Source organism: Pseudonaja textilis, chromosome Z, assembly GCF_049901715.1.
Source record: "Pseudonaja textilis isolate UNSWEBS1 chromosome Z, rPseTex1.2, whole genome shotgun sequence".
Taxonomy (NCBI): domain Eukaryota; kingdom Metazoa; phylum Chordata; class Lepidosauria; order Squamata; family Elapidae; genus Pseudonaja; species Pseudonaja textilis.
The window spans coordinates 52,743,244-52,756,983 of NC_142008.1; the positions used below are offsets into that span (position 1 = coordinate 52,743,244).

Consider the following 13,740-nt stretch of genomic DNA (forward strand, 5'->3'; position numbering starts at 1 on the left):
ATGGAAAATTGGATACTGTAAATTTCTTTCCAGAACTTTTCCCTTGGCTGTTAGACCTTCTTGTTTGAAAGCTTTTGGGAGCCACCAAAGGAATCCTTTTCTCTATCAATGCCTTCCCCTTTGCATCAGAAAAGTTAAATGCATCCATAAGTCTCCCTGATCTGATCAATTTTTTGCCAATAACGTGTGTTCCACCCATATATTTTGGCAAAAAGGAGGAAATTGTAGATTCACAGTGGTTCCCAAAGTGGGCAGTACTGCCTCTTGAGGGGTGGTGGGATGCCTTAGGGGGCGCTAAGAGGCAAGGGGCTGGCAGGGGGCACTAAGAGGTGGCAGAGGGGATTCGGCGCCGGCCGTGCAGCCCATTGACTGTTTCATCACTCTGTAGCCCGCGCCTTGAATGTGGAACCTGCACGTGGCGAGCCTTGCCAAGCCTGGGGGGGAGAGGTAGAAAGTGGTGGAAAGGGGGAGCTTGCAGACTGCCCTTTCTGGTGAAAGCAGTGGAGGCACGCCAGAAGGCCTGAAAGCAAAACCCTCCCAAGGTGTGCAGTGGAAGGGGTGGGTGGTCCATCATTAGGGCCCCCTTCCCCGGAGAACAAGGGAGCGTGCAGCTCCTGCCTGGCCTCCACCTCTCCAGCCAGCCGGGCTTGCACGCAGGATGCGGGTGGGTGCAGCTGTGGCTCTCCAAGGCGTGTGTGTGTTCGGCTCTATGTGGCCAGCCCGGAACTAGAACCTAGTCTCCCTCTGCAGCCTGGTTCTTCTGACTGAGCCCTGCACTTGCTTGCTTGCTTGCTTACTTACTTTCCAAGTGATCATTCCCTCCGCCGGTCTGGGCTGTTTCTGCATGCCTTCCTCCTCCCGGGCGGAGCATTGCAAAATTGGATGCCAAAGAAAGAACTGGGGCAGGGGGCTGGAGAAGGGGCAGAGGGGCAGCTGCATTAAGGAGCAGGAAGATCTTAGCCACGGTTTATTGACTAAGCCGGAATCAAACAGCATGCTAAACTCTAACCAGAATGGCTGGGTTGATATATTCAGCCCGTGTTTCTCAACCTTGGCAACTTGTGTGGACTTCAATTCCCATTCTGGCTTTGCTGCTCTACTTTCCCAAATTGTCACTGCTGTCGCTTTCTTTCTTTCTTTCTTTCTTTCTTTCTTTCTTTCTTTCTTTCTTTCTTTCTTTCTTTCTTTCTTTCTTTCTTTCTTTCTTTCTTTCTTTCTCTTTCTTTCATTCTTTGTCTGTCTGTCTATCCATCTATCCAAAAGGTCTGCCTGCTTTCCTGCCTACCTACTTACCTGCCTGCCTGCCAGCCTGTCTTTCTCTCTTCCTACCTGCCTACCTACCTACTTATCTACCAATCTATCTATCTACCTACCTACCTATCCATACATTCATCCAAAAGGCCTGACTGCCTACCTGCCTACCTACCAATCTATCTATCTACCTACCTACCTACCTCTCTCCCTCTCTCTATCCATCCACCCATCCATCCATGTTCAAAGCGCCAGCCTTGCAGGCACATTGGGAAAGTAGAACAAAGCCAGTCTGGGAGGGAGGGAGGGAGAGAGAGCTGATGCATCAGATTGAAATGAGGCCTAGTTTAGACTGAGGCCCTTTTCCACATTGAAACATCTTTGCCAGCACATTGAAACATCTTTGGCTTCTATTAAAGGTTTTATGGACAAAACTTGGTCAAGACTATCAGGAAGCTCTCACATTTTGTTGAGGCTTTAAACAGGATCCATTGGACCAGATCTCCACCCTAAAAATTACTTTTCCCCAATGTATTACAGTGCCAATTCTGAAGAAGGCAAAACCAAAATGTACGAGAACACACACACACACACATACACACTTCTAACCCTGCTGGAGCAGGTGATTGGACTAGAATAGATGTCTCATTATCTTTCTCCCTCCTTTATTTCTTTTTCTTTCTGTCCCCTCCTTCCATCCGCCCTCTTTTTTTGTCCCTTTTTCTTTCTTTCCCTTTTCTCTTTCTTTTCTTTCTTCTCTCTTTCCCTTTCTCAGGCCTACCCCATTGACTTGACTTGCTTGGGCAGGTCCCTCCAGTGCAGTGGGCTCAATGGGTGGACCTGCGGGGCCGGCACCTAGAACTCGGCAGTGGCGGCATGTTTGAAAAGTAGAGCAAAGCCAGGGGTTGGTTATTTCTGCTGCAAAGAATCACAAAAGCTTCTGGGTTGTGCACAAATAGGGACACACATGTCAATGCAATTCAGCAACATAAAATAAAGAGATACAAATAAAACAAATCAACAAGAATCGGCAAAGCATCTCTGATTAGATTTTATTCACTACTAGAATCTAATCAGAGATGCTTTGCTGATTCTAGTCCAATGACCTGCTCTAGCAGGGTTAGAAGGGTTAGAAGGGAGTGTGTGTGTATGTGTGTGCATGGCTGTCAAAACTCCAAAAACAGGTCAAGTATCTCTGGGGTGGCCAGTCATAAATTACAACACTTGCTAAACAACTGGCCATTAAGTGAAGACCACTTGTTTGCCAGTCACCTGACCATGCCCACCCAGTCATATGACCACCAAACCATACCTACCCAGTCATGTGACCAGCAAGTCATGCCCAGGCAGCAAGACACGCCGGCCAGTGATGTGACCAGCAAGCCACGCCCACCCAGTCACATGACCAGTAAGCGATGCCCACCCAGTCATGTGACTAGCAAGCCACGCCCTCAAATTAGGCCACACCCACAGAAATTTGAATCCCACCCCTGGGTAGGGGGCACCGAGGATGAGTTTGTAGCACCAAGGGGACGGTGGACTGAAAAAGTTCAGGAACCACTGTTGTAGAAAGTTAGCACCCACCCCTCTCCTAGAAGAATGCAATATTCTAGGAAATGCTAAAAAGGCAGAATGTTATATTTCCATGGATGAGAAAAGCAGAAACATGTTTTTAAAGACGAATTAGCTTCCTGCAGCTCCCTGCCCCCCTTCAGCTCTAATAATAGATTAAGGTAATAGATTAAGATATGGCTCTCAGGATATGATAGGATTAGTGCTCTACCCAACTCACCACATGGCACCTGGGATGATTACATCACCCAGCAAGTTTCAGCCAAGCTTGAGACTCAAGACAACCTACAAAGTTATCCCTGCATGGCCCCATGGGAGTTTCACAACCAGTCAGGATACATTTCTTGCCAGAGGAACAGGAAGCAAGTTCAAAGCCCAACAGAGGGTATAAATCTCTCTCCTTTCACCTATGTGCTCTTTTTTGCCCAGCACCTCAATGTGGTCCTGTCCACCATTAAACCATTTTTTCCAAGCAGGCTCCATATTTCCTGTATCTTTCTTCCCACTTGGAACTTAATCCAGGTAGACGTTTTTTCCAATAAGCTTTTTGGAAGACACTTATGTCTTCGTTATGAATAAAATCCTGATTGCTTTTACGGTCCACTACTTTTTACAAAAATTCTTCTGATGCTCATGCCAATAAACTTCCTTAATTTTATCAGATTGGGGTTGATAACAATAATGATATTGCTGTGGATGGGAAATGTTTGCCAGCCAATTACATTGGCTATTCACTGCAAGTATTCCTTTCAGAGTTTCACAATACCTTTCCATAGACAGGGAAGCAAAGTTAAAATAAAACAGCAATGGACTGCAAATAATCCAAAACATTGAAAGAAAAAGCTTTATCTCCTTTCCCCCATTCCCTGCCAATCTCTGACTTGAAGGAGACTTTGTTCCTTTATAGTTAGTGTTAAGTATGGCCAGTGGGTCCCATGGATCAACGAGGCTTGAGTAGTGAACAACAGCTCTTTATTAAGCAGACAGAATCTGAGACCCTAGCTGCGGCAGCTCTTTTTTTTTTTTTTGAAAAAAAGTTTTATTGACTTTAACAACAAACAAAAACACATAAAACATGAAACATAAAACATAAAAGCATCATTCTCCTTCATAAATTTACAGACAGTGTATCGGTTGGTTAACCACTTTTTTTTGTGCATCCATTTCATAGTCTCCATTGTAGTTATATTTCATAATAGCTCATATTATCGATCAACTATTATATAGCCTGATATCATTACTAAACAATCATTTGACTATAATTTTGTTAATTCATACTTTAACGAGATAACTATAATTTACTTAATTTATTTTACAATCATAAAGTCATACCAAGTCTATCTTAATAAAATTTCATAAAGATAGTATCAAAGAAAAAGAAAAAAAAGAAGTATATATTCATTATATCCTAAATTTCTAAATGTTCTATTATTATATTTTATTATCTAACCATTGATAAAAAAGATCCCAAACTTCATAGAATTGTTTACCTTCTTGTTCTCTAATTTCAAATGTCAATCTACTCATTTCAGCACATTCCAATATTTTCTTAATAATTTCTTCCTGTGATGGTATTTTCTCACTCTTCCAATTTTTAGCAAATACAATCCTAGCCGCTGTTAATACATTTACAATCAAATACTTCAAATTTTTATTATATGTATCAGGTAGGATTCCCAATAAAAAAAATCTCTGGATTCAAATCTATATGTTTCTTTGTCATTTTTTCCAACCATATGCGAATTCTAGCCCAATACTTTCTAGCGTCCTCACAAGTCCACCACATATGGTAGTATGAGCCAGGTATCTGATGACATTTCCAGCACTTTTCAGATTTGTTCTTGAACATTCTTGCTATTCTTGTCGGGGGAATATGCCACCTGTAAAACATCTTATACAAATTTTCTTTATATGCTGTTGACATTGTCATTTTATAATTTTGAGACCACAATTTTTGCCATTTCTCTAAATCAATCCCATATCCAAAATTCTTCCCCCAAGCAATCATCGTTTCTTTAACTTGTTCTTCCTCTAGTTTAATTTCCAGCAAATAACTATATAATTTTTTAATCACTTTTTCATCAGTACCTGTCAAAATCCTATCTAAATCAGTCAATTTATCATAAAATCCCTCCGTTTTAGAATCTTTAAGATACCTTGAGTGTATTTGTGCATATGAAAACCAATTCATCTTTATACCTTGTTCTTCTAGTTTTTGCATTGTTTTAAGTTCACTCTTTTCATCCAATATTTCCCCATATCTAACTGTTTGTTCCTTCTTATATGTTATAGGATAAGAAAAAGCTTCAATAGTTGATAACCAGACTGGGATTTTCAAATAACATTTTCTCTTAATTTTCTCCCAGTTCAACCATAAAGACTCCCGTATATAATGCCTTTTAAAATAGCCCTGCAATTTAGTTCCCTTATACCACAGAAAAGCATGCCATCCCTGTAATAAATCATGTCCTTCTAATGTCAACAATCTAGTCTTTCTTAATGTTATCCATTCTTTAACCCACATTAAATTTGCAGCTTGGTAATACAACTCCCAATTAGGAAGGCCAAATCCTCCTCTAGTTCTAGCATCTTGTAGAAGTTTTAATTTTATTCTGGCTTTCTTACCTTGCCATATAAACTTCAACACAATTTTATTTAATTCTTCAAAATAATCTTTGCCAAGCCTGATTGGTATGGTTTGGAACAAATATAAAATTCTGGGTAAAATATTCATCTTGATTGTTGAAATTCTACCTATCAATGACAATTGTAGGTTTTCCCATTTCTTCAAATCAGATGCTATCTGTTGTTTAAGTTTAATATAGTTATTCTCTTTCAATGTAGTGCATCTTGACGTCAAATGTATCCCAAAATATTTAACCTTATTCGTAACTTGAATTTTCAATAAATCTGCCAGTTCATCTCTTTGTTTTAGTAATATATTCTTTGTCAAGATCTTTGTTTTATCTTTGTTTATTTTCAAACCCACCATCTCACCATACATCTCTATCTTTTCCAGTAGCTTTAAAGCTGTTCCTAGAGGATCTTCCAAAATAAAAACCAAATCATCCATGAAGGCTTGCATTTTAAATTCCTCCTTCTTAATTTTCATTCCTTTTATATTTGGATCCTCTCTAATGTTTCTATTCAGCACTTCCAAAGTCAATACAAATAACAAAGGTGATAATGGGCAACCTTGTCTTGGGCCTTTTCTTATATTAATAGAGTCTGTAAAATCTCCCTCTATCATTACTTTTGCCGTTTGTTTATCATATATGGCTTCTATTGCTTATCCAGGATGCCTTTTTATCCAGGAGTCTATGCAGGGGTTCCGTGACAGTTGCTTTCTGGGGTAGGAAACTATTATAGAAATTAATGAGTCCAAGGAATGCTTGGAGGTCCATTTTATTTTTCGGCTGGGGAGCTTCTTTGATGCCTTTTAATTTTTTGTCAGTAGGGTGAATTCCATGCTTGTCTAGGAGGTATCTGAGGAATTCAACCCTTTCAATACATAATTGGCACTTCTCTTTTTTTACTTTGAGGCTGGAGTCTTTAAATTTTTGTAGGACTGCTCTCAGTCGTTTCTCCAATTGTTTTTTATTGGGGGCTGCTACTAATACGCCATCGAAATAGGGTACGACTCCTTTAATTCCTTGCAACAGCCTTTCCATTAGGCTTTGGAAAACCCCAGGTGCGACGCTGACTCCAAATTGGAGTTGGTTGCATTTAAATGCCCCTCGATGTGTCATGATTGTTTGAGCCTCAGCGGTTTCAGCATCGACCAGTAGTTGTTGATAGGCTTGTGCCAGGTCGAGCTTTGCAAAAATTCTGCCACCCCCCAGTGAGTGTAGGAGATGTTGGACTACTGGCACAGGGTAGGCACTCTGCTGCAGGGCATGGTTGAGGGTGGCCTTGTAGTCTCCACAAATTCTCAGGGAGCCATCTGGTTTGATGGGGGTGACAATTGGTGTTTCCCAACGGGCATGGTCGATAGGTTCTAATGCGCCTTGTGCTATGAGCTTATTTAATTGCTCATCTATTTTAGGCTTGAGTGCAAATGGCACTCAGCACGGTTTGAGGCAGATGGGAGCGATGTCAGGGCTAAGATTAAAGGAGATTGGGGACCCCTTGTACTTGCCTAAGGTATCACCAAAGACCTCTTGGAAGTCCCTTACGAGTGTCGCTTCCCAGTCTTCGTCATCTGTGTGGTTGATGCCTGCCATCTCGATCCCCAGCGGTGTGAACCATTGCAGCCTGAGTAGGCTGGGGCAGTCCTTATCAACAATTATGAGTGGTAAAATGTTGGTACGGTTTTTGAAAGAGATGCCAGCTACTGGGATACGGTTCCCTTGATAATCTCTTAAAATCAATTTCTGGTCGCTTAGTTCTTGGCGGCGTATGCTGGGTATTAAACGCTTTATGGTCCGCCAGGAGACCATAGAGAGGTAGGAGTCAGAATCTACTTCCATGGTGCATGGTTGGTTTTCGATACCAACCTCAATGCATATCTTCCATGCGTCTATTGATGAAGCGTGGCCGATGGTAACTGTTTGGTGCGTTTCTTCTCTTCGTAGTGCATCGTTGAACTTCTTGGTTTGGCTGTCCCGGCTCCATCGGCTGTTAGTCTGGCAGTCCCAGTTTTTGGTGGGGGTGCCATTTTGTCTTCTCGGGCTGTTTCCCCAATGCCGGGGGCTGAAATTTCTTTTATTGCAGCATACTTTAGTGATATGCCCTCGCTTCTCGCAAAATCAGCAAACAGCGTCCAGGAACTTGCATTCGGAACGCGGGTGATTTCCTCCGCAGCCGGCACATTGGTACCCTGACTTACGACCTCGCCGGTCTCGCCAATCACGTTCCCACTGAAGTCTGTGAATTTTTTCTTCTTCACTGTCAGAAGGGGATTCGATGTTGCCATGGTGGGTGGTGGCTGCGAGCTTTTCTGGTGTGGTAGTTGCCTCGCTGGTTGATTGGCGATCGGTTCTGTTTGGACACTGCATTCGGACCGCTGATTTACGGGTAGCTTCGGCTGCGGTGGCTTCAGCTATGGCCATCGGTGAGGGAGATGTCACCCTTGGCCATCAGCCTGCTTTGGAGTGCTGGGTCTTTAGGCTGACCCGGTCACGCATGGCCTCGTCCAAGTTAGTGAATCCGCACAAGCCCCCAAGGTCCCTCAGGTCGGCTACGAACTCACCGATGCTCTCACCCTCGCGCTGATCTCTTTGATAGAAATTGTGCCTTCGGATAAGAATTGGTACAGCCGGAGCATAGTGGTTTTGGAGGATGGGAGCTAGGTTTTCCCAATCCATTGTCTTGACATCTGCGGGCTTTGCTAGTGCCTTGGCCATTTTGAAAACTGCGGGCCCGCAGTGCGTTAAAAATATACCGCTCGCTTCTTGCTGCCGGTAGCGTCTTTTAAGTTGTTGGATTCCAAAAACATTTGGAAACGATCAGTGTAGGACTCCCAGTCCTCGCTGGCTGGGTTGAATGGTGCGGGTGGCACAGCGCTGCTGGCCATTTCACTGGTCGTCTCTGCGCTGTTTGCCATGTGCTGGTTAGCCTTGTTGTCTCAGAATCCCATCTTCGTCGCCAGTGTTAAGTACAGCCGGTGGGTCCCATGGATCAACGAGGCTTGAGTAGTGAACAACAGCTCTTTATTAAGCAGATAGATTCTGAGACAACAACCCTAGCCACGGCAGCTCTTTTTATAGAGCTGGCCGCAGCTAGGCAGCCAATGACAGATTTTAGAGCTTGCCGCACTTGGTTTTACCCAATTGCGGCAAACCCCATACGAGCCAATCAATAGTGCTTTACAGCGTCCAATCACAGCCTGGCTTTTCTGGACCAATAGGAATGCAGGTCTTCAAGCCTGCTAGTAGGGAACAGTTAGTTAGTTATTTATTAGATTTTTATGCCTCCTTTATTACTTTATAAGTAACTTGAGGTCCGAATACCAGTTATCCTTGACTTAAGACAATTGAGACCAGAAGCAAGATGGTTAAACAAGTTGCAAGCAATTTGACTTTTTTTTTTACCATGGTTGTTAAATGAATCATATGGTTGTTAAGCAAATCCAGCTTCCCTGATTGACTGTTTGTCAAATTGGATGAGAAGGTCCCAACTTGTGACCACATGACTCCAGGACGCTGTATCCATCATAAATACACCAGTTGCTAAGTGCAATTTTGATCACATGACTGCAGAGATGTTTCAATGGTCATAAAAGTGGACCTGTTGTAATTAACTTTTTTCATTGCTGTTGTAAGTTTGAACCATTGTTACATGAATGGTTATAAGTTTAGACTATCTGTACTCCTCTTTCCTCTTATTTTTCCTACAACAGTAGCCCCATGAGGTAGGTTGAGAGAGTAACTAACTCAGTCAGCTTTTATACCAGACCAGAACTCACAGCCTCATTGTTTTTAGGTCAGCATCTTAACTCCTACACAAAATTGGTTCTGTTTTTAAAATTCTTTATTTAAAATGGTTGTATTTTTTTATAGACCGATACTGGCTATAGGACAAAAAATAAAAAAAAAATGTTTTAAATCTAGCTTTTGAGTAAATTCATCTGTTCAAACATCTTGTTTAAATTATTGGCACTCTTTCTGAATGTGGAGTAATCATGCTAATTGGCGCTATACTATTGTAACAATTAGTAAACAAGTGAAAGTGAAGCATCTGAAAATCTTGGTTTTTCCTCTTTTTTCAAATAGCAGAGGACTAAAAATCTAGAAATGCAGACTCTAGTTATAATATTGATGTAACTATCTGACACAAGGAATGATAAAATGTACAATGAGGCATCACTGTGAAAATAATGCAAATTATATAATTCATGACTTCATGTGACATAGTCATCCCCTTTTCTGCCATACAGACATCATGCAGACACCCATGACTTAAGTCAGGAGAAGGAATTCAATCAAGAACTTTGATAGCCATGTGAACTTTGTCCAGCCTCTCTCTTACTAGAAGTAAAGCTGTACTTCAGGGAGTCTTTTTACTTTTTTAGAGAGAATGTGAGAGGAATATGTACATTGTCTTATTCTCCTTGAAAGAATGACAGGTTAAGCATATAATATGAAAATATTTTAGTATTTTATGCTATGACTGTTGCATGGAATTTATTTACTATTAGAACCAAACAGTTAGAGCCTTTAAGAACTATGGTATGTTGTATTTTTCATCCCAGTCATATGTGCTATTTGATCATTTTTTGGTCATTTATCATTTTGCTAATAATGCCACACTAAATAATTATGCAGAGCTTCAATAGTAACAGAAAAAAAATATCCCTGAAACTTACATTAGAATTGTATTAAAAATTAACCTCCAAAAGCTTTCTGGTCTCTGTTTCTGCCCTTTCAAACTGAGCCTAGCTGAAGTAAAGTTCAGTTTTACTTTTAAATGTTTTCTGTCCTCCTGTTTCTGTTTAACATTCCATTGGGCACCTCTGTGAATTACCAGATGATACTTAATAACTTGATTCCTTCCATGGCTCCCTCAGTGTCTTATTATTCAACATATTATTTTGGCTTTCTTCTAGGGAGAACTAGAAAAGTTGAATCAATCTACAGACGATATCAATCGGAGAGAAATGGAGCTTGAGGTACACTTTTTCCTTGCTGTTTATCTAAACATCCAACTATATTTCTTTTATTTACTACATTTCAACTGGAAAATATTTATTTAGATTATTGCAGAAGAAACTAATGAAAACGTTTGTATGGATTAAGTTAGTGAATGAAGGAAAAGAAAGTCAACTATGCCCATCTCTGATATGAAATTGGATGAAACATTCTATCCATAGTATCATGGATTTCATTAATCTACTTTATTATTCTTACACCAACCAAAAATCATGCTTAGGAATCCAAGCGGCAAGTAAGGTTGTTTTAAAATATTGTTTTATTTTCTTAAGGTACAAAACGTACTTTTTCTTAAGGTACAAAAAAATAGAAAAAAGCAGAAAAGCAAACTTATAAATAGAATTCATTTACAGCAAAACTACATAGACTATTAAAAATAAAAACATTAAAACATATATAAAAATACAGTAGTAACAAAATTATTGTATTTCAAAATTCCTAAAAACAACATAAAATAATGTAGCTCTGCTTTCAAAAATGTTAATTTGAGACCACATGAAAAAATATTTTCTGATCTTTCTTTTCTGTGAATATGAAGCCACACAAAGCTTATGTTATACCAGAGCAATTGTAAATTATATTTGGACATAATAATTCAGAATTCTTAATTTACTATGAACTAGCAAGGTGGTGGGTGACTCAGCCTCTCCCTTCCCATTTTTTGTGTGCAATGATAATGATTTCAGACAGCTATAATATATAAATTCCAAAATCTCTGATTAGGTTGGCCAAACGAGAATGGGACTATAAACCAATAATAATTAAGAAACCTTGCTTTTTTCTGAATCTGGTTTATTTTTTACAGCAAAAAAAATAACAAAAACAAAACCATGAGTCGGGTTGTCAAACACTTTCTCTGTATCACCCATATCAGTAGATATAATACAATTAGCCACATTCATCAACCTGCTGCTTTTTCATAGTAACTTAAGATAATAAAAAAATAATACAATTATTAGAGATGACACTTAGATTTGATAGCCTAGCATTTTTAGATTTTTACATCCAAATGTGAAGGCACATAATGAAATATTTTATTGGAGAAGATATAGCTTCCATAAAAGAAAAATGCTATTTGTTTGGCATTAGTTTTTGGGGTACTACATTATATTTAATCAGTTCCAAGCAAACCACATGTTGCCTTAATGTGAAGGATAACCAGACTATTTCAGATCATTTTTCTGACCCCTTTCATATAAGACAGTATGATTTATACCTTGTTTCATATGTATCTGTTTGGAAAAGGCTAAATTGTGTTTGCCTAACAGTAACTTCCTGTACCTTCACATTTAAACCTCTGCCCTTTAGTTGATCATAGCCAGCTTCAGATCAAAATTCAGAGTCGTGGCAAAGGAGAAGCAGCTATTCTGGGAAACTACAGTTGTGTCAACCAGGCAATCTCTGCTAGGATCTCTGTATGTTAATGTGTGCAAAGGGCAGCGAGGGATACATCCAACTTTACTGGCTGGTGCTTTGCATATATAGCTTTTTGAATCAGGCAAGAGTGTTAGGAAGCATTCACCTACATTTCAGTGTATGCCAGTAAGGGTGTTTGATCAGTGGGGTGTTTATGGAAATTAATAGTCAGAGGTAATATAGCTGAATAAATATTTTATTTAATAACTTTATTGATAGCAAAGTATGTTCAGAACTTCCATGGGGATAAGGAGAGGATTGGGGATAGAAATAAAGATTATTCCATTCCTTCTTCACTAGATTGTTTTATTTTCTGTACTGAGTCCAGAGGAAGGAAAAACTAAACTTAGTATGTTTTAGTTATACATGGATGGAGGGAACTTCCCAGGCTGGAACATTGGATGAAGATTAGTATAGATATGGAAAGGGATCTGGAGACAAGTCCTATAAAGAAAAAGATTGTAAGTGTTTGGTATAAATAGTAATAATGACAAACCATGAACATGAAGTAATAATGACAATATATGAACATGAAATGATAATATGATACCCAACTTCAAGAAGTTACACACAGAAGAAGCTTGTAATATTTGTTCATGTTACAAGCTTTTAATTAAACAATAAAAAACTTCAAATCTGATGAGTTCTTATATATAGAACAGATTATTTTTAACCCACTACAAGATTCTCAAGAAAATGTTAACTTTATTGTCTTTATTTTATGCTTACCTGTTGGAATACTGTAGAAGTGCACATCCTGTGTGGGTAGGAGTTTGGACTAGATCAGTGGTTCCCAAACTTTTTCAGTCCACCGCCCCCTTGGTGCTACAAACTCATCCTCGGTGCCTCCCACCCAGGGGTGGGATTCAAATTTCTGTGGGTGTGGCCTAATTTGAGGGTGTGGCTTGCTGGTCACGTGACTGGGTGGGCATGGCTTGCTGGTCATGTGACTGGGTGGGCGTGGCTTGCTGGTCACATCACTGGCCGGCGTGGCTTGCTGGCTGGGCATGGCTTGCTGGTCACATGACTGGGTAGGTATGGTTTGGTGGTCATGTGACTGGGTGGGCGTGGCCAGGTGATTGGCAAACAAGTGGTCCTCACTTAATGGCCAGTTGTTTAGCAAGTGTTGTAATTTATGACTGGCCTGCCCAGAGATACTTGACCTGTTTTTTGGAGTTTTGGCAGCCATGCACACACACACACACACACACACTCCCTTCTAACCCTTCTAACCCTGCTAGAGCAGGTCATTGGACTAGAATCAGCAAAGCATCTCTTTTTTTTTTTTTTTATTGTTTTTTGACATACAAACAAACAGACAAAACATAAAAACATCAGCTCCCCCATATTTATATACAAACAGTGAGTCGGTTGGTTCATCAATTTTGTGCACTCCTCTCATAGTCACAATTACAATTACCTTGTATAATAACTCTTATTGTCAATACAAACTTATAAATCATAATATCACTATTAAAAAAAAGAAATTTGACTAAACTTTTGTTCGATCATGCCTTTGTGAGATAACTATATTTTAAGTAATTTATTCTAAAACAAATCATATAATCGTGCCAATTCTATCCTAAATAAGAGAAAAAAGGAAACAGAAAACTATTATATAAATATAATATCCAGTACCAAAAAGAGAAAAGAAAAATAAAATCAATATTATTCCTTATTATCTAACATTTCTATTTTTGTATTTCATCATTCAACCATTGATAGAAAAGATCCCAAACTATATAAAATTGTTTATCTTCTTGCTCTCTGATTTCAAAAGTCAATCTACTCATCTCAGCACATTCCAATATTTTCTTTATGACTTCTTCCTGCAATGGAATTTTCTCATTTT

At 39.6% G+C, this 13,740-nt stretch overlaps 1 protein-coding gene across 3 annotated transcripts in view; it reads left to right on the plus strand.

Moving 5' to 3' along the window:
• METTL6 (methyltransferase 6, tRNA N3-cytidine) overlaps positions 1-13,740 on the plus strand; it is a 120,130-nt gene that overhangs the window by 57,137 nt on the left and 49,253 nt on the right. For 2 of the 3 annotated variants that reach the window (XR_015740003.1, XM_087915853.1), the window contains one exon: positions 10,370-10,432. The exons of the other annotated variant lie outside the window; for it this stretch is intronic. Coding sequence is in view for 1 of the 2 variants with exons in the window: in XM_087915853.1 (XP_087771979.1) it covers positions 10,370-10,432 (63 nt within the window). In the remaining variant the exon portion in view is untranslated. The remainder of the gene's footprint in view (positions 1-10,369; positions 10,433-13,740) is intronic. 3 annotated transcript variants of the gene reach the window in all.